Below are 21,823 nucleotides of genomic sequence, written 5' to 3'. Positions count from 1 at the left end.
TTTGAATACAGGCTGGGTCTACTGACTGGCTTCTAATGACTAGACTGTAACAAAGTTGAGTTGTCACTTTCAAGATCAGGTTATAAAAAGACTGGGGCATCCATCTGGGCTGCTCTCTCTCTTTCTCTTTCTCATTTGCTTGCTCCTTTGGAAGCCAGCTGCCACGTTATGAGCTGCTCTATGGGGAAGCCCCCTGGGCAAGGAACTGAGGACCTTACTCCAATAACCCATGAGAAAATTAACCTGCTAACAACCACACAGTGAAATTGGAATCAGATTCTTCCCCCCAGATGTCTTCAGATGTGACTGTGGTTGAGTGCAACTTCGTGAAACGCCTAGAGCCAGAAGTACCCCTTAAAGCCGCCCTCAGATTTCTGACCCACAGAAACTGTGAGATAGTGAGTGTTATTTTAAGTTGCTGAGTTTTAGGATGGTTTGTTATGTAGTGATAGATAATTAATACATGGGGTAACATGTGAGTGTTATAAGAATTTACCAAAACCTCTTTGGTTAATAAGTAGTAAAGCCAAGTTTTAACCCTGGTTCTTCTGATGCATTTCTATAATCAAAAAAAGAGCATGAACTATAGTTAAGATTTCTCATTGCAGCTTTCAGGGGTCCTCAAAGCTTCGACATCCCGCAAGGGCTACTATCCAGAGGCAATTTCCTGTAACAGTGATTTCCTTGTGGCCCATACACCTTTATTACCATGAGAAGAAACCACTGGAGTTCTGGAGAAGCTGGTGAGCAGCAGGCTTGTAGGAGTGATCTTCCTTACGTGTTTTGATCAGGAAATGAGTCAGAATTTCCATTTCTGGCTCCTGGTCACTGCTCTGACCCCAATTAAATGGTTGTAACTATAGGCAAACATGAGTGGCCCCAAACTAGAGCTACTAAACCCTTAGGTCTAAGAAGGAATCTATACTTAACATGTTCCCTGAGTGACTCTTACCCACTATGTGAAACAAAATAGGTTGCCATGTCAGTGACGGGCTTCTGTCAGGCTAACCCTGATGTGCACACACCACTTTATTAGTTCTTATGAGAGTGTTAGGTATCTGTTCTTCCAAGAACAAGGGCCATCAACTTTGGTTGCTTGAATGTTTTTACTTGGTTAATTTTGAAGAATACTAAGCTGTACTACTTCATTCATTCACTGAAAGCAAAAAGGCTTTTTTTGAGTAACTCTAGGACCATTAATGAACACGTATTTCTTAACTGGGAGTTCCCTTGGAGACCCCTTAACCTCTTGCTATTCGAAGTACAGGTCTGTGGAACAGCAGCATCAGTGTCACCAGGGAGCTTGTTACAAATGCAGACTCTTGAATCATATTCCGGATGCAGGGAATTAGAATCTGCATTTTAAACTATCTCTAGCATGTGCATTGAAGTTTGAGAAGCAGCAGTCTGATTCTACTCTGTAATTTTAAAGTTAATATCCAGGAAGGTGAAGGTTATTGTGCAAAAAAATTCAGTGGCAAAACCAGGATGAAAACTCGAGTCTCGTAAGTCCAAAAGTGTGTTATTTCTGCTCTATTAATGTTCTGTTGTCTTTGTGGCTTATTATATCCACAAACTCTGCTTACGTATCCGGGGCATAGTTTGAAATGGAAAGAGCAGGCTTATCCACCCAGGATAATGGCAAACTCATTTCAAACAGCTGTTGCACATTTAAATTTCCTCTCCCAGACAAGTTCAGTCATTTCATTTTCTCTTTCTTAAGTATCAATGGAAGACAAAGTCGCCTGTCAGGCTGAAGATTGTAAAACCTGACAAAATTGAGTTTTTCTAGTTTGGCTAAGTATGACTCTGCAACAGTTTTGCATACCTTTATCTTATTATGATTTTGATGAATGAGAGAGAGGAAATAAGACAAGCCAGTGTTTTTGGTATGAGGCGTTATTTACTTTTTTTTTTTTCCCTTCCATCACACACCTGCCTGTGAGGATGTGGGTCTTGGAATGCAGTGATACACACACAACACACAATGCTTGGCTAGTTGTTTTTAGTGTGAGCACAACTCTGGAGCCAGGGAGAATCTTCAAGTCATGTCCTGCCCAAGCTGGAGCTGCAGTGAAGCTGACAATCTTCATGTCTGAGAGAAGCACACCCTCCCCCAGACAATCTCCATCATCCTCTCTCTGTACACAAACTCCTCAAAAGCCACCTAGGATCTCTCTCTTTTCTGCTTGCAAGAGTATCAAAAGCATACAATTTACTTTTCTTTGTTATTTCTGCCTCTAATAACTTACTAACCAAGACTTGTTCTTCTACTTTCTTTGGAATATTCTGTTAACAAGACCAGCCATATACAGAACTTTCTACTAATAGTATTAATAACCTCACAATGATAATAATCTTTCCAACATTGAGTAAACTCACATTTTCTTCTGACTTTAATATCCTTCATTCTCATCGGATAAGAGGTATAAACCCCAGGAAGCCATTCCTTACCAGCCAAAATCCGTACCGTACTTCATCATCAGTTTACAAAATTCTTTAGGTTACATATATCATTGCCTATTTATGGGATGTTTTTCTATTCATCAAAGTTCAGACAGTCCATTACTTTCAAGCATGAGTGCCTCTGAGAGTAAACGTGAATGGTGAATATACAATAATTAAACAGTAGACTTAGATGTTACAAGAAAGGGTTTGTGTTTCCAGTGAGCTGAAACATTTTGAAAATCCAGAATTTCACCCTTTCTCCTTTGTGGTTCAGCAATATATTTCCCAGACCCCATACATACCCCACAGCTTTATTCCCTCATTTCCTAGTTTGATCCCTGAGTGGTTGAGACCAAAAAGTATCCTCTTGTTGCTACAGGTCTGTTGCTTCTGGCACACACAGTGATCTTCATTTTTGTTTGAGTTAAGTTTATAAAACCTATTCTGTGAACCCTGGTATCAGCACTTTTGCTGTTGAAATTGTGACAAAATGAAAAAAAAATGACTTTCAACTTTTTTTTTAATAGTGAAATCCTTTCTTCAAACACAGTCATACCTAAAAGTCTATTTTATAAAACAAAACAAAACAAAACAAAAAACTGTTTACCTCTCATTGGATCAGAGGTGAGGGAAAATTCATGGGCTTGCCAGGTCTTACACACACACACATGCACCCACAAAACCCCCAACAGCAGAGACTCTGAACAGAGGTCTTCCTTCCTAACTCTGGCTCAACTCTTACGTCACTAAGTCCACAGACTAATAATTCACTTATGTCTTCTCCTGGGAACCACATGGGTGAACCTTTCTACAATGATTTACCCAAAATGAAAACAATAATCCCACCCACTAGTCACTGAAGCATAAAGACTGATGGCTTCTACCTAAAAGGGCATGAGTCACTACATGAATGGCACCTACTAAAATTGAGCAGTGCACAATGTGTACGGCCGCACATGGTGGCCCTGGGGACCCCTGGATTATAAAAGCATCAGGAAAGATGGGGCCCCAGTCTGTGGGGCTCTGGTAGACCCTAGGGTTTCACTGAGAGATACTTCTTTTCATTATTGCTGCAGTCACCCAGGGCCCAAGAACCAGCCCTCAGCCTAGAGACAAGAGACAAACTCAAAGGCCAGTGTTCCTGTTACCTGAGAGATGGGGATCCTTGTGCTGGAACTGCTTCTGCATCTTGGCTGGGGTGGTCACAGGAATCAACACATATGATTAAATTTCATAAAAATAAAAATACACATGAACACAAAGACACACAGGTGCATATAAAAGTGGTGGAATCTGAGTAAAGTCAGTGGAGTGTGTCCAAGTCAATTTCCTGATTGTGACAGTCACACAAGAGGTTAATGTCAGGGAAAGCCGAGTGAAGGGTCTGTGAGACCTCTCTAAGATATTTCTTACCACTGCATATGAATCTACGATTATCTCAAAGTAAAACTGCTTTTTAAGGAAAAACTGGTGCTTTTTAATGGGCTGATAGGTAACTTCTGGCCATCAGTCTCGAGATGTGTTTCATGCTTTCCCATTTACTCACCCACCAATCCAAGCACGTGATGAAAGTGTACTACCAATTTTTAGCAATTGTGGTTTATGTGTATCTTTTTTCCTTAAATCATTTTTGGCAGAGGTTTGTCTAATTTATCGGTGTTTTCAAAGGAAAGAGCCAGCTTTTTGTTTTTCTTCAGCTTCTCTCTTGTGTCTTTAACTTCTATTATGTCCCATTTACATCTGTTCTTATATTTATTTACTTACTTTCTACTTTCAGTGACTATATTTTTCATCTCTAGAAGTTAAATCTATATTTTGCAAAGCCACCCATCCTTTTCCCATGATGTGTTCCCTTATTGCTGTGGTTCACAGTCCTTCCATTTTCCCTGTAATCAATCTAAATGTATTTATTTTATAGTCTCTGAGATGGTTTTATGATTTTCAATTCTTGGTAGGCACATCTCTCTGTGCATCATGTCTGCTGAGTCTCCCTCGTGGGGATAAGCTTCCTCACACGGCTTGTCATTCTTTATATTTTATTTTTCCGCTATGAGTTCATGTTTAGTGGAGGCGGTTTTGTTCCATGGGAATTAACATGTTGTGGATTATGAAAATAGCTCTATAGAGTGGCTCTCATTTGCTTGTCAGGACAGGAAGATTTTCGATGGTATTACACAGATTTTGTATGTTGATTTCCAGGTTTGCAGCTGCTCTGGCACACGCAGAGCATAAATGTGGACCCCAGACCCCAATGTGGTGGGGATCCAGAGTTTCCTTTGTCTATCGCATCTAACTATTTGAAAGCTATACACCCTTCACTTTATTCTACTAATCGATGCCTTTAACTGAAGCATGAATGCACATGCGCACACGCACACCAACACAGATATGCACACACATGCTTGAAATTCTTTACTTAAGAACAAGATTAAATTAGTATAAATTGACCGTCCAGTGTGAAAGGCAAAGAAGTTGATATGCTTTTATTTCTTGTGATACATTAAGACCCATTTCCAGTTTTGTTGGTAACATTTCAGAAATTAATCAAGCATTTTTATATTCAATTTTTTTTGCATAGTTTCTCTTTAAGAATTCTTTTTTTTAGTTCATTCTGTTTCAACTCATATTTATTTTGATTTTTATACTCATACCTATGTTTAACAGATTTTGGTGTATAACAAATTAGCTCTTTTATAATATGATTTCCTCCAGTCCTGTGGGGATTTTTTATTTTTATTTTATTTTTTGTTTTTATTTTTTTCATTGAAGTATAGTTGATATACAACTTTGGGTTAGGTTCAGTTGTACAGCAAACTGACTCCATTTTTTGTATACATATATATATATTGTTTTTCAGATTCTTTCCATGATAGGTTATTACAAGATACTGAGCACAGTTCCCTGTGCTGTACAGTAGGTCCTTGTCGGTTATATGTTTTATATATAGTAGTGTGTATATGTTAATTCTATTTATTTTTTAATTAAATTTTTTTCTTTATTTTCTCACCTCCCTAAGCCTCTAGAGAAGAATCAGAGCCAGTATAATTTCTGAATCTTTGTGTATCAGAGAATGTCTTTCTGTAGCCTTGTAAATGAAAAACAACTTACATCAGTGTATAATATCAGAGTCACAACATTTTCCCCTCAAAAATTTTGTTCCAGTGCTTTTTGGCATTTACATTTGGGCAACAGAAAATATGGCTGGCATTGTTTCGTTTTGTTTACAGGTAACCTTTGTTCTAGCCTGGATGTTTATCTGAGTCTTTCTGCATCAATAATATTTAATAATATTACCAGGAGATTTCTTCTGTTTTTAAGTTGTGCATGGGGAGAGCTGTTTACATTTGACAGTTTGGGTTTTTATTCTGCCAAAGAGCTGTTTTTACGCTATATCCTTTATTATTGCATCTGTTTCAATTATTCTGTCCTCTTCCTTTAGTAACGGCAATTATCTGTTTTTCTATGTCTGTTTTCTTTTCTCTGAAAATGTCTTTTTAGTGCCAGCAGACGTGAACACACAGGAGCAGATGATAGATACGCAGGAAATAGAAAGCTCGTTGTTCCTAGTCCCTTGTCTGTTCACTGCAAGGTTCTCAAGTTAATTCTCCACAAGTTTCTGCCTGCTGCTTATTCCCATTACAGATTCTGATGTCCATTCTAATTCTGCTATTACATTTTGGTTTCCTTACCAGCTTTCCTTGCCTCCCTTAGCAATTTTTTTCCTCGTTGCTTCTTAACTTAATTCATATTTTGAAAAATCTGCCCTTTTATTAGTTTAGTCTTTCACTTCCTTTACTTTCTTGAATTTCATGCCATCTAAGATGCATTTCTGTTTTCTGTTGTGTAGGTTACAGGGGAAAAAAAATCACATGGGCTTAAACAATGAGTGAATGTATTATCCCACAGAACCGGAGGTCAGGAGTTGGAACAGGTTCCATGAGATGCCCAAATGTCATTAAGGACCCAAGTTCTTTCAGGCTCTCCACTTTGCCATCTCAGGTGGGCATTGCCCTCAGCCTGGATCCTTTCTTGGATACAGAATTGTTTTAGCAGTTCCAAGCAACAAACCCACACATGGTAATGTCCACTGAGAGACACAAGCCACTGGAATATCCTTCTTAAAAGGAAGGAAATCTTTCCTAGAAGAAGCTAGAACTCCCCATCTAGCTCACTGAAAGACTTTGAAAATTGGCTTAAGGAAATCAGGATTTGCCCCTAGATCTTGGAACAGATCACCTTCTGCTGAGTCACATGGGGAATGTGTGGGCACCCAAACTCATTTGGGGGTTCTGCCAGAAAGGAGGAAGGTGGGGGATGCCTGTTGGGGAGACTGTCAGCACTGACTGTTTCTTGTCTTTTGAAAATTGTATTTTTCTCAGCATCCAGAGTGTCATGTTTCTTATTTTTGACATGGACTGTAGATTGTGGATTTTCCTAAGACTCCACATTGTTTTGTTTCTGTTTCCTTAACTTTAAAGGAGGAGAGGTCTCTCCAGGAGTGGAGTTTGCCAGTAAACAGAGGAGGCAGATTCTTACTGTTACTTTCACTGTTCGACTGATGGAATCCTTTTCTTGGGGCTTAAGCAGGGGAAGTAATGGATGTTCACAGTCCCCGTCCCTGTGTAACATGCCCTTCCATCTGATATGAGGGCTGTGGAAGAAGAAATTCACACTCTCCCCACAAAGAGAAAGACTGATTTCTTTGTCAGGAGGAGCAGATGAATCCAGAAGGCACTTTGGCCATGACTGTCCCCATCACAATGCTTTCCAGTACTGAATCTGCCTTCTGGGGCACACAGGTGTTTATCCGCCCTCTTTCATCTTTGCCATCTCAGAGACCCCAGTGAAAGGGATTGAGGGAGAGAAAGGGCTTGGGGGTGCCTGACTCCTGTGTTTGCTTGCTGGGAGTCTTTGATTCTCTGGGCCCAGGAAAGAAAAATGGGAAAAGATGAAGCATCTTTTTTCTGTCCTTCAAGCCAGTGTTACCTCAAGTACAAAGTATATCAGCATCAGCTGCCAAGTGTGTGATGCCCATTTCAGCTCCACAGAACGTGGCACAGTAGGAAGTCATTCTATTTACTGTTAGTTTTACAAGTTCAGCCCTATGCATTGGGTCAGCTTTCAGACAGGGGGAGAAGGTAATTCCATCTGTCATTACACTGAGTAAGAGCACTTTCCCCCGGCGATATGAGGTGGGTGGGTGAATCTACTGTCTCTCCGGGGTCACAAGTCTATACATCCATCCTAGTGTAAGTCTAGACTCCAGAAATACAGAACAGCTTTTTCTTACAACATGGCTTCTAAGCACAAGCCAGCCACTTCATCTGATGCTTCATCTAGGGTACTGGAATCTCTTCTGACTTTAGGGGGAAGAGATCCTGTGTTGAAGCAGGTGAAAGACGAATCTGTACAATTTCAAAGATTTTTAAGAAAGTTTGACAAAATGAAGTCTTCATCATCATGCACATACAAAGTATGATACTGATATAATTAATGGATGTTCCTCCCAAATTCTGACACTAGGTTAGTTGACAGATGTCGATTACAATGCTGTTGTAAGTTTCTTTTCTTAAGCCTTCCTTGTGATTTGGTGGTGGGGTGGGGAAGCACTGCCTGCTAGCCAGGTGCCCATCTTGAGTCTTCTTCCAGTGGAATCCCGTTTAACTCTCACAGCAGCCTTCTTAGATGGCAATGGTCACCGTCACCACCACCACCACTACCACCATCATCATCATCACCATGTCTTTTTTCCTTCCAGTTTTAGTGAGATATAATTGACCTACAGCACTGTATTCGTTTAAGGTGTACAGCATAATGACTTGACTTAGGTGATAAATTATAACATACGTTTAGTGAACAGCCATCTCATATAGATAAAAAAAACTTTAATAGAAAACCTTTTTTCTTGTGATGAGAACTCTTAGGATTCACTCTGCTAGCAACTTTCATGTGTAACACACATCCGCTCTAATTATATTTCTCATGTTGTACATTGCATCCCTGGTACTTATGTATCATTACTGGAAGTTTGTACCTTTTGATGGCCATCATCACCGTTTCTACTGCAAATTACAAATAAAGGTCTTAGACTCAAGGTAACTTATCTGAAGTCCCATAGCTAGAAAGCTGTGAAGTTCGTATTTGAATCCAAGTTTCGTCTTCAAGTTCTGCGCTGTGGCCTTGATGCCTGCTGTTGCCACGGCCCCCACTTTGTTTGCTGTAATCACATCTCCACTCTGAGCAGGTGACCCAGCCTCCTCCCCACCTCAAACCTTCTCTCCTCTCTCAGACACTCCCCTCTCAGTAAGGTGTCTCTAAATAGTTACCTGTCCTCTCTTCATGCTCTCCTGCCCTAAAAGGCACATGGATTTGAGAGGAATTGTAGAGAAAAGAAGAAATAGATGCTGGTACCAGAAGCTATCGGAATTTGGTTGGCTAGTTAAAATTTTTATCTTAACTCTATGAAGGCTTTTGCTGTGAACCATAACTTGATCAAAGCTGTGTAAGAAGGACTGTGAAAGCAGAAAGAGCCATTAGGAGCCTGATGGAATAGTCCTGTCATGGAGAACTGACTAGGACAGCAGCAGCAGGAATGGAGCAAAGTAGATGACTCTGGAGTGTGTCGTGGAGGAAAGAAGAGAGCAGCCCCGAAAGACCCCCCAGTGCCATCACCAGGCTGTGAATTCCTGTGTCCCCACAGGACATCTCGGGCAACATCAGGACACCCACTGTTCCTTCCCCACCTCCCAGGCACCAGTCATTGTGGGAGCACTTACCACGCATTCTCTCTTTGAGTCCTCACCACTCGTACTTCCCCTGCACTAGAGATGAAAACCTTGAGGCTCAGAAATATTAGTCATTTGGCCAAGGTCACACAGCCCATTATTGGTTGATTAAAGATATAAACCCCATTCTGTCTGATTCTAGGACTCGGATTTATAACATTTCTGAGGGAGTGGATTACTCTTCTGTCATGGGACTGGGCAGGCCGTTTCTTAAATAGTTATGTAAATATTTTAGTGAGCATTAAAACAAAACTAGTGTATCATGCCCATGATTTTATATTTCACTATCATCACTATATCCTATTGATATCATCATTCATAATGAGATAATGTAAAACAATGGCTGAAAGTTGACTTAAAAGAAAAGCTTTGAGGACATAACTGTATAGATCTGCACTGTGCAATGCAGTAGTCACTGGCCACGTGCAGCTATTTATATTTAAATTAATTGAAATTAAGTTAATGTAAAAATTCAGTTCCTCAGTCACACTAGCCACATTTCAAGTGCTCAGGAGCCATAGGTGACTGGTGGCTACCGTATTGGATGTGCAAACATAGAGCAGTTCCGTCATAGTTCTGTTGGTCAGTGCTGCGCTGGAGCTGTCTTACCCTCGGTCAGTGTATGTTAGAGTTCACTCCAGCTCGACGTCAGCTCTCTTTAGAACTAGATTTGGCTTGGATGTCTGTGTACACCCGCCCTGTCCCATACTCCAGCCACTGACCAGCCATATGTGATGCTGAGCACTGGAAAGATGGTTAGTCTGTGTTGAATGCCCTTTTTATAAGTGTAAACTGCACACTGGGTTTCAAAGCCTTAGTATGAATAAAGAATGTCAAATATATCATGAGTAATTTTATACCAACTACATGTTGAACTAGTTCAATGTATTGAGTTAAATCATATTTATTATGGAAATTAATTTCACTAATTCCTTTTTACCTCATTTAGTGATGCTACAAGAAAATTTTGAATTTCATACGCGGTTCACGTCATGTTTCCACTGGACCTCTGTCGCCTACTGCAGAGTGCTCTCCCTTTCCCTGTCTCTTTCTTTGCCTAGATCTGCACCGCCCAGGACAGTAGCCATAAGCCACATGCGGTAAAATGCAAATTTCCCATTGCCATTAGCCACATTTCACATGCTCAGTAGTTGCATGTGGTAAGTGGCTACCATACTGCACAGCATGGGTACAGACCCTCTCCATCATGGTGCAGAATTCTATTGAACAGAGCTAGTACGGGCTGAACATACTTATGGCAAAAGCCACAGAATTGGGGTGCGAATGCCTAAAGCTTGGGCAATGTTTCCACGGTCCCTAATTCTGCAGCACGTTATCTTTTTGGAGCCCATCCCTTCCCACCTTTGTCAGACTTGTCTGTGCACACTTCCTCTCTTGTTCTTTCCTGCAAGGGCACTGGTGTGTGTATCTCCTTCTGGACATACTTTCCTCCACCCTGCTGTCTGGACACGGCACCTAATACCGTGCTTTGTACAGTACAGGTACCTAGGAAATATTTGTTAGCCAGTCGGAGTGGCCATTCCTAGCAAGCGATTGGAAATATGTGGCTGATGCTAGTGGGAGGCCTGTAACAGGTGGTAGCAGGAGGTGAAAAACAAAGAGAAAGTCAAAGCCAGGTCCCCAAGGAAAAAGGAAGAGTGACTGGTGGAGAGACAGAAGAGAAGAAATCAGAGGGGCGGTGGTCACCATAATCCCTCGGCTCACTCTGCAGCCTCCTCCCAGGCAGCGACAGGAGTCATTGCAAGGGAATTCACAGCCCTAGGCAACAGGCTCCAGAAAAAAAGTGCAAAAGCAATCCAAAATATTACTGTGTGATAAATAAACATCCAAGACCCATAAATGAGAAGTTGAAATGGCATGAAAATTAAGGGTCTGGTGAGGAGAAAAATGAAAAACGTTCTCTCCCTGGGCCAGCTGGTTTGAGTTACATTTTATGAGCAGCCTGTGGATTCCAGCGCCCTTGTTGAATTAGCAGCAGAGTCGCACGTTGATTTTAAGTCTCCCTCTCGAACAGGAACATCATGACGCTTTTTAATTGGGGCTGATAAAAAAAAAATAATGTAGCATTACTTGTAAGTTCCTGAGAGAAGTGAGTTGTGAAATTGGGTTTTCATTAAACCTAATGATGGAAAATTAAGTATAGTGCGTCTGGTGAAATGGGCTGTGATAAAAGGCATCACTTCTGCATTATCAGAGGTTAATAAGGGAATAGGTGAAGTAAGATACATTGGGAAAGGGAGTCCAACTAGTTGAATTAATAAACCTTGAAAATCCCTTGGTTCCGAGTCTTCATAGCATCATTAGCACCAGCGTTGACATGATTACAAATGTTACGGCAATCCAAGTTGCTAAATTTCAGACACGTTTATTTTCCATTCCAGTGTTGGTTTTGCTGACACCGAGTTTACAGTCTGTCTAGCAATGTGTTTAGGGGAAATATCCATATTGGTAGCTATTTGGTTTTGGAAACATTTGGCATCTCACAAAATTGTCAGGTGCCCGTTCCTAAGAAGGCTGTCTCTGCCAGGCAGCTGGCCTCCGAGGCAGCCCAGGCCCCAGGCCCGTGGGTCTCGGAAGACATCTGTCACCATCTGTGATGGTGGCTGAGGGGGGAGACGCTCACAGGGCTCCAGGCGTGGACTCCACCTCATCCTTTCCTGGGAACTGTGACGTGCAGCATCTAGAGAAGCAAACTCTTCTCCTTTCTCCTCCATCCCCAACCGCACCACCGCATCACAGGGGGGCACTCACTGGAAAGATGCCTCCTTTCTATGGCACTGGGACACCTATCAGAAATAGTGTGAGTCTTTAAAGACAAGTCTTCTTCAAATCTTTCAGTGCCTTCCCACTGGCTTGAAGCTTCTTAGACACCCACAGCCTTTCCAGGCCTGCCTCGTACCATCTCTTAGAGCTTTTCCCCCGTCCCATGTCCACCCACCACCTCCGCTCCATCTCAGCCTCCTTGGTGTTGCCTAGATGTGCTTGGGTTTTCCGGCTTCTTTTCTTCTGCTTCTGATGGTTCTTCTTATCCGACTTCCCTACTGGACATCAAGCCTTGAGGGTAAAGGCTGTATTCTGTACATTTCCAGTGTCTACCAGACCTCCTGATGTAGAGTGAGGTCTCAGTAAACCCAGTTCCTGACCACAAGGGCGTGATGTGGAAGGGAAGCAATGCCCATGTTTGCCAAGCTCCACGTGTAAGCGGGGCCAGTGAACATGTGTTCCCTGTTCCCTAAAAGTCCTGGGAGAAAAATGAGCAGTATTTTTCTCATGCTTTTCAGGAAAGTTGTGCTGCCATCTCACCCAGGCCCTTCTTCTGGTGCATACTCTTATATATTCCAGATCTTTCTGCTGGCAGTCCTTTCCTTCCAAAAAACAGTTTTGCTCATGCTGTCACATAGGAGGAAAGTTCACTTTCACCCACAGACTCAGTGTTTGATGGATTATTGTGACATAGAGACAAACAAGCCAAAAGCAACATGGATTTTGAAAAGTCGGGTTGCAGAAAATGAGGAATACATGCTAAACCTCCAGGAAATGAGTCTGGTCTGGGGCTCCTGAGGTGCCTTGTGATGCCTGGAAACATCTGGGGGAGATGCCGCAAATCTGCTGGTTCTCATCTCCTGTGTGCCATAGACAGGAGGGCCTAGGGCATAGACTGTCTGTGTCTTTGGAAGGAGGTTGGAGATACCAAGCCTGAATGGTTCCAGATGAGATGAACTGGCCCTGAAGGACTGACAGCATATGCCCAACAGGGAACTGGTTGGGTAAGAAAGTGATTTAACTGGTCCACAGGGAACAGAGGAATTCAAATTCCAACGTTGGTAGGCATCAGTTTCCAGGGGCGCCAAACTAATAGAGGGTAGTTAAAGATTATTATCAGGGGATATTATAGATCTTATACCAAGGAGAGGTTTTATAAAGGAGATGATGAGGCATAGGACCCAGGCCTGGGAGAAGTAGCTGGCAGGACTGAAGGAAGAGGTTCATGCTTCCCTACCTGCAAAGGAGTTTGAGCACCACTCCTGGATCAAGAGGTTACGTGCGGGGGACATTAGACAGTAGACAGAAGGCGATCACTGTTCTGGAGCCTGTAGCTGGAGAGAGCAGTGAGAGGGGCTGGGTCCCTACCAGCTGCTGGGGATTCAAGACTGTCTCCAATTCCCTAGTAGAGAAACCAGGTCACAGAGATGCAGGCAAATGGACCAGAAGCAGATGCATGGCTCTGACTTCCAGGGACCTGAGGTTCTCCTCACCTGCAGGCAGACACCAGAGATGATTTTAGGCAACCTGCTTCCTAAGTAGGAGGGTGTTCCCAGTATCCAGCCGGCCTGGCCCCTCCCTGGTTCTGGGATTGGCCACGATTGGCCAAGACCACCCTGACAAGCCTGGAGGAAGGATGGAGACAGGCAGGAGATGGCAGCCAACCTGGAACCAAGTCTTTACTCCATTTAGATGCATCCTTGAAATAGAAACGAATCAAGGGTTATTGTGTCACTGGTTTGCTAGTGGTTTTAATGTTTAAATCTACCACCACAGCCACGCCAGGGAAGCAGCATGTCTCTAGTCTTTCTGGATCAGCTGAGTCCTGAGTTAGTTCCCTCGGTCCCTCCTCACGTCATCCTGGGGGAGGCATGGAGGACAGGGGACAAAACTCCTATAGGTGATGGTCTGTTTTGCCCCTTCTCTTTGAACCAGATGGCAGCCGCGGGGAGCTGTCCCAGCCCACCCTCACGATCCAGACCCACCCCTACCGGGCCTGCGACCCCGTGGAGATGAGCTATCCCCGGGACCAGTTCCAGCCCGCCATCCGGGTGGCTGACCTGCTCCAGCACATCACCCAGATGAAGAGAGGCCAGGGCTACGGGTTCAAGGAGGAATATGAGGTAAGAGACCAGGCTGCGGGAAGCTGCCTGATGGGCACAGGCTTTGTGGTGCTAAAGCCTTCTGCTACTCAAAGTATGGTCCTCAGACCAGCCGCATCAGCACCACCTGGGAGCATGTCGAAAATGCAACATCTCAGTCCCCACCCAGACCTACTGCATCAGTTTGGATTCACAGCTTCCCTCAATAGGAAGATAGAATGGCTCGAGCCCCCATCCCGCGTGTTGTAGAAAAGCCAGCAGATCACCCCCGCCAGTGATTTCTAGGAGGCCTGCTTGGTCCTGGTCACCTCTTGCTTCATAGTCATGCCTCTGTTGTCTTCTCAATCCCCCCACGTCAATATCTCACCTGGTGACCACTGTCCTCCCTCTCTCTGCACCTGCTCCTCACTCCTGCATCGGACATCCCTTTCCTTCCTCCCCAGCGCATCTCGAATGCAAAGGGTTTGTGAGTAACAGTTGTTACAGAGATTTGGGGAATCACAGACGGATTGCCACAAATACAGGAAGCACCTGAATATAAGTCACCTGAGAGTTCTCCATCCACTTCCTTCCCAAAAGTTCTTTCTAGTGTCCTCAAAATTTCTGTTTTTTCTTCCTTTTTCCTAGCAGCCTGGAAAAGAACTCCCACACTCTCCTTACCTTCTTATGCAGAACAACTTAGCTGTCTTTGTCTCATTCCTTTTGTTTCAGACCTTGCCCATTAGGCCTCACCTTTTACAAACAAAAAAAGTAAAATAAAATGGAAGGAAAAACTCATCAAGATGTTTTCCTGAACTAAAGAACACCTCACTCCCCGAGAGGAATCCAGCTGCAAGCATCTCTTTCTTCTCTTTTCCTCTCCTCTCTCTCTCTTTCCGCACCTCTCCTCCCTCCTTCCCAAAATATTTTTTCAGCATTTACTGTGTGCCAGGCTCTGAGGTATTTGCACTAATTTTTTTGTGTGTGTTGTGTTTTTTTTTTTTTCACATGCAGCATGTGCCCCAAATATGCAAGGTTCAGTTTCACTGTGTGCAGTAAAAACACATTGACTCAGACTCTACACATTTGGAATTCTTGATACTGCAGACTAAGTTTATCTCTCAGACGATATTCTGAGAAAGAGCTTACACAGCAGGATTTCAGAAGCTGTGTGAGATCATGAAATTGTGCTAAACTGGGGAGGTCCTTTCAGCCGTGTTCCAGCACAGCAAACCTTGTGGCCTGTCATTTTTGCTCCCAGAGTTTTAAAATTCTTTATTAGTTGAATGAAGAGTTTGGATAAGGTGATTACTAAGGGCCTGTCTGGCCCTAAAACTTTATGAGAGTGTAAAACATGGTAGCAAGGGGCATGTTTGACACATTTATGAGAACAAAAACGTTGACGTCAATGGATGTGAGTAATTACCAGCTCAGGAGAACCAGCAGTTAATTTCAAATATGGTCTAAGTAAAGTAGCATTTTTCACATACTCAATCTATAAATTTTGGAAGGATGTTGAGATCAGCGTTGCAAGAGGTGTTCTCATCAGCTCGCATCCCTGGGCCTCATTTCCTAGGAGGTTGGGCGAATGGCCCCAACCCCTTAGAGTGTGGGGGGTGGGAGAGGGTGCATGTGTGTGTGCTTACACACACTTGTGTGGATCTGTCTGGTGAGAAAATGTCAAGAGAGGGTGTGTTGTTTGTCAAGTCAGTGTTTAGTATCATGAAAGTTTAATAAGTCATTCGTCATAATATTTAATTTATTTTATAGTTTCAGATAGCGTTAAGGGACATATGTGACTTATCAGTTGTCAAAGCCTGAGAAACACCATTCTAAGAACCCGCAATCTAAAATTTGAAAACAAAAACACAAATACATTTGATGACGTTGGTGCATTTACTTTCCAAAATGACATCTCTTAAAATCATCCATCCCTGTATGGTAGGATTTGGGTTGATTTTTTTTTACATTAATTTTTTTGTACCTTTTTGCATTCGCCAAACTTTCTAATGTGGAAATCGAACTGCTTTTATAAATGAGAGAGAAAACAATACATGTTGTTCCTGTCATTTGGGCTTCAACCAGAAATAGCGCTAAGTAGACTAGACTTGCCCTTAATTAGTTCAAATTATATTAATCAGTTAGCTTGAATGCTTAGCTTCTAGTTAACAGCATTTCCTAATTAACTAGAGGGTTAATTGGAAAACATTACTTCATCGGAGTCTTTCTGCAGAGTCCTTCCACTTCCTTAGATTGTAGCTGGGTATTGCTTTGATCATCAGGGCCCCTGTGATGTCTGAAGTCTACATACTGAGCACAGAATGACAGATATTGTAGGTATAAGACTCCTGGGTCTTCAGTCCTGCTCTCAAACCTACACGCTATGTGCTCTGTTTGTTGCCTGTCACTCCCCTATCCTGCTCAGTTTTTTTTTTTTTTCATACAAATGAGTGGGTTTCACAAGTTGACATATAAGGGACCTCTCAGCTACAGAAAGCTGTGTCTTCTAAAATTCAATATGTTTACAATCACTTACAAATTTATTCATTAAATATTTTCTGAGTATTTACTATTTCCTAAGGACTGTTCTAGATATTTGGGATACAACAGAGAACAAAAGATCCTTGTCCCCGTGAAGCTTGCGTTCTAGCAGAGGAAACCCAAAGTAAACCATAGGCTTAAAAATAAGTAGGTTATTTCACAATAAATTACTTACTGTAATATGTTAGTAAATAATATAGTATGTTATTTAGAGAGTGAAAAATACTGTTTGCTGTGTTACAAACTACCCCAAACCTTAGTGACAGAAAGCAACTGATTTATTGTGCTCGCTGAATCTGCTGAACAGGGTTAGTCTGTCTCTACTCCATGACGTCTGAAGCCTTGACTTGGAAGGCTCCAAGGTTTAGGACTGAAGTGATCTGAAAACGCCTTCACTCACATGTCTCACGGTTGATGTAGGTTATCACCTGCGATCTCAGCTGGGATTGCCAGCCGGAATACCTACACGTAGCCTCTTCAGATGGCTTGGGCTTCCTCACAGCGTGGTTGCCTCAGGATCACTGAACTTCTTACCTGGTGGCTCAGAGCTCCCCTGGCGCTCCTGCCAGCTAGCCAGGTGCACAGCGCATCACCCCTTGTGACCTACACTCAGGACCTCACACAGCGTCACTCCTACCACATTCTGTTGGTTATGAGCAAAAAGTAATTGCCTGCGTTCCAGGGGAGGGGACTCAGACTCTGTCTCCTGAGAGAGGGAGGGGCAGCTGCAAGGTTCTAGAAGAGAATACAGAACAGAAGCTATCGGAAAATATAATCTAAGGATAATGCTTCCACAAGTAAGCACCATGGGGAAAGAAAGAGCAGAGCCAAGAAGAGAGAAGGTGTATTCCAGGGACGAGGGGGTGAAGGAGGTTCCAATATTAAATAGAGTGGGAGGACTTTCTTTAATTAGAAGATGAGATTTGAGTAGAGACATGATGGGAAATATCTGGAGGAAAAGAGTTCAGATCAAGGGAGTAATACACCTCTCAGGTGTAAGGAGGCCGAGGGAGGCATGGATAGAGCGAACAAGGAGAAAAAGTAGTAGAGGGTGCTATCGGAGAAATAAAGGGGGCCTGACTATACAGTACCTTCTAAGTCCCTGTAAGGACGTTGGCTTTTACTTCGAATGAAGTGGAAAGCCACTGCAGAGTTTTGAGAGGACAAGTGATAATTTTCTGACATTATTTTCAAAGACTGATTCTAGCTACAATGTGGAGAACAGACATAGGGAGGAAAGGGTAAAAGCAGGGAAACCAGTTGAGAGGCCATTGCCACCCAGCAGAGAGATGGTGGTGACTCACGCCAGGATGTGGCAGTGGGGGTGGTGAGAAGTGGTTGGATTCTGAATGTATTTTAAAGACAGAGCCAACAGGATTTCCTAACACATTAGACCTGGCATGTGAGAGAAAGAGAGGAATCAAGGGTGACACCAAGGCTGCTACCTATGCCAGTGGTGGGATGGCGCTGCCCACCAGTGGAGAAGGCAGGTAGAGCAGGCTTGGGAACAATAAAGCAATGGTGGATTCGATTTTGAACTGAATTTAAGATGTCTATTAGACAACTTAGTGGAAATGGAAAGTAGGTAGTCAGGTATATGAGTCTGAAATTTGGAAAAGAAGCCTGGATTGGGGAGAGAACTTTGGGTGTCATTGACATATAGACTGTTCAAAGTCACTGAGCAAGTGAGCAAAGACGGAGATGGGGACCAAGACTGAGCCTCGCCGAATTTCAGCTGGAAGATATTGGGCACTTTTCATGGGCCAAGCGTTGTACTGGGCTCTAGGAACTGAGATGAGGTAGAGCCCTTGCCTTCTGCGGAGCTTAGAGCTTATTCTAAGAAACAGGCATATAAACTGACCATTTCACTGTTTGGCAAAATATCACAATAGAGGTATCCTCTGAGTGCTGTGGGAACCCTTGGGGGTGGGATGCCTTAAGCCTTGCCTGAGGGTGATGGCCAGTGCCTTTCTGGAAGACATAAATTAAAGCTTGAGAAATAGGAGGGAACAGAGAGGAAGATGGGGCTGAGATTGTTAGTAGGGGCAGCCATGCGTGGGTGGGCAAGGGAATTTTGTCAGGCTGAGGAGTTCGGATTTTATTCCAGAAGCCATAGGGAGCCACTGAGGGAGCAGGATTATTTAAGCTCGATTTGCATTTTAGATGAAACTATTTAGCATGGGTTAGAGCAGGGAGACCAGAGGCAGGTAGGTGTCTGGGACACTGATTCAAGGAAAAGATGGAATTGCCTGAACCACGAGACTGGGCCCAGAGCCCAGACAAGCCCACACACATTTTTTCATGTAGAGCCATGAAATCAGCTTGTTTCCCTTAGCATAAAAGCTTTAATCTCTCGATTTATATATATTTTAATTTCAGTGACTTGAATCGTCCTAAATTGAGAGTCAAAATGCCTAGATTCAAGTCCTGTCTCCTTCATGAAGTATCTGGGTGACCTTGGGCTGGTTACTCCCCTTCTCTGGGCCTCCATTTCCGTATTTATGCAGTGAAGATGAGGCAGTTGGTCAAAGTGATCCAAAGAGTGCTCTGCCCGTGGTATTTTGGGAGTCTCGGTAGAAACCATCGTCCAGGCCCGCTGGATCTCTGTCCCACCTGTAGCACCACTGGACCCCACTCTCTGGGGCCTCCACCCCTGTAGTTATGTCTCAGTCCTAACGGCTGTGACTGACCAGGAGCCTTGGGTTCCTAAGAACTCAAGAATGCCTACATAGCAAAGTAACTGCACTTGCTGTACAGATCTGAGTCTTAGAGGTTTTCAGTCTTGACTGCACATTAGAATTACCTAGGAAAGTTTTAAAAACAGCAATGCCCAGGCCGTCCTTCAGACCAATTAAATCAGAATCCCTGGAAGTGGGATCCAGGGATCAGTGTCTTCTGAGCTCTCCAGGTGACTATAATGTACTTTCAAGGCTGCGAGATGCTGGAGACCTGTGGAGTCCTCAGCACGTGCCCTGTGTGTGCCCACAGCCCCATCACCTCCCCTGCCGTACTTGCTGCTGGTCATGTCTGATGCCCATGGAGGCATGTGATGAACCTTCCAATCTATCCTGCTGTTGGAACTCAGCCACATTAAAGTCAAGGGGCTTCTGCATGGGATCGTGAACTTCCGCATCTTCCCTCCTCCCCCTCCTACTTCCCCAGCCCAAAGTTCTCCCACTGTCCCCCGTTACAAAACAAAAACCCTAAGCATGCCATCAAATACTAACAGATGTTGGCTGGTCAGTAGGATTGTCTGTGTGCCCTATTACCCTGGCCACCATCATGATCAGCTGAGTAGCAGGTTTGGGGAGGATGAGGGACAACAGGAAGAGGTGACTTTGTGATGGAGAGAAGGAAGAGAAGCATGTTAATCCCAGTCCAATCCAGGCAGCCTGTCATCATAATGAATAGAACAAGCCCAGTAGGGAAACCAGAAGGTATCTGGTTATTACAGCTCCATTAAGACTATTTAAGGCAACAAGGAACAGCTGTGAGGAATATGACGCAGCCTAATGAAGAGCAAACATTTGTTCATTTTCCAGCTCTGGGCAAACACGCCGTGTGCATGGCTTTTGTGGGGTGAGGCCAGTGTTGGCATCTTTCTCTTAGTCATCTGTGGATGATGGTGGGCTGGCAGCCTCCTAATGGGGTGGAACCATGGAGACGGATGCTTCACATCACCCCAGATGCCCCCTTCTCTGCTCAGAGGCGCCTGAGCAGAGACAGAGTGGACCTTCTGCTTCTCCCACATTTTTCTCTCCTCGGTTGGTACCAGAGTCACCGAACATCCCACTGCAGGTGACCCCTGAGAGATTCTGATCCAGTTCCTCAATTTGCAAATGAGAGACTCTTTTGTTAGGGGCCTGGGGAATTAGTGGCAGATACCCAGATCATGAAAGGGAAAAATTATGGTGGTTCTCCAACTCTGGAAACTCATAATGACCCAAATAGAAAGACTTGACTCCACCTGCTCATTGCATTCCACTCTCCATAGATTAAAATAAGGAGAAACTGGGCCGTTTCCAAAGGGGGCCGAAAGACGTCGGGCAGCCCACGTGGTTCCAGACTTGGAAGTTTTTCTAGCAGAAAAGAGCTCTTGTACAAGTGCCTATTAACAGAGTCTTTTCCTTTGAGCTGATTTTATTTTTCCACTTAGTATTCTATTTGTAATCCAGCAACCAGTATTTTCTGTTTGATATGGGAACCCTCCCCAACCAAGTGAGCAAATTTTAAGTGGTACCTTTAAAAAAATCCCTTGACTGGGAGTCAAGACCCGGTTCTCGGTCTGTTCCTGACATGCTGGGTGGACTTGGACAAGACTCTTCCATCTCTGCTCCCTGTTTCATCTTCTGTGAAACGTCTGACTGCACAGCATGGGCTCCAGAAACCTGATAACACTTATTCTTATTTCATTTGGCCAGACACGCTTCTTGAGTACCTACTGTGTACCTTACGTTGTGTGAGGGACTGGAGATAGTTAAAAAGATAAAGAAAATGCTCTACTTTAAAGGAAGCTCATGGGCTTACGACAACACGTACTTGCATAACAGAAATTTAGGTAGTAGGTAGCCACCTAAGTGAGTTGCTAAGTGCTGGTGAAAAACTTTATGACTGAGAATAGTTCTATCCAGAAATTTAAAAGGCAGTATTTCTTAAAAGAAAGACACCTCCCATCTGTGGGTTGTTCCTCTAGGTGCCCAGAGTGTCTGGCTTAAACTTGAAGGTGAGCCTTCCCCAGGAATTTGCTGTTTCCATTTGCTTTCCTGCCTAAATTAGTGGTTCTTAAACTGAGCCGTGTGTCAGAACTGCCTGGGGAGTTGGTAAAGAACACTGGGACACAGGCTTATTGACGTGGGACAGGCCCAGGCCTCGGTGTTCTACCGAATTCTCTAGGAAATCTAGATCCCTACCAAAGTTAGAACGGCTGGCCTCAAATTTGTCATTTAGAAGAGATCTTGTAGCTTTTAATGGAGCCTCTGAAATGGCGCTCTGTGTCTCTACCTGCAGACATGCACTCCGCTATTCTGTCTGTTCCAAGTTCCTGTCACAGACAAATACCCCGTCTTGCCACCATCTGATTTTCAACTCAGCCTCCCCAGCAGAACTCATAAATTACCGTCTACTTAGTGACATGGCGCGCAATAATATTTGCTCTCTTGATGCCACTCTGAGTAGACGTCATTA

The 21,823-nt window shown here is 43.5% G+C and overlaps 1 protein-coding gene across 1 annotated transcript in view; it reads left to right on the top strand.

Annotated features, from left to right (window-relative positions):
* The window catches only part of LOC102512389 (protein tyrosine phosphatase receptor type T), a 338,884-nt gene that overhangs the window by 238,562 nt on the left and 78,499 nt on the right, over nucleotides 1–21,823 (top strand). Inside the window, exon 12 of the mRNA XM_032462324.1 lies at nucleotides 13,953–14,140. Coding sequence (XP_032318215.1) covers nucleotides 13,953–14,140 — 188 coding nt within the window. The remainder of the gene's footprint in view (nucleotides 1–13,952; nucleotides 14,141–21,823) is intronic.

Source organism: Camelus ferus, chromosome 19, assembly GCF_009834535.1.
Source record: "Camelus ferus isolate YT-003-E chromosome 19, BCGSAC_Cfer_1.0, whole genome shotgun sequence".
In the NCBI taxonomy this organism is placed as follows: domain Eukaryota; kingdom Metazoa; phylum Chordata; class Mammalia; order Artiodactyla; family Camelidae; genus Camelus; species Camelus ferus.
Note: the sequence above shows the minus strand (reverse complement) of the source record. Positions and strands in the feature narration are given on the sequence as shown.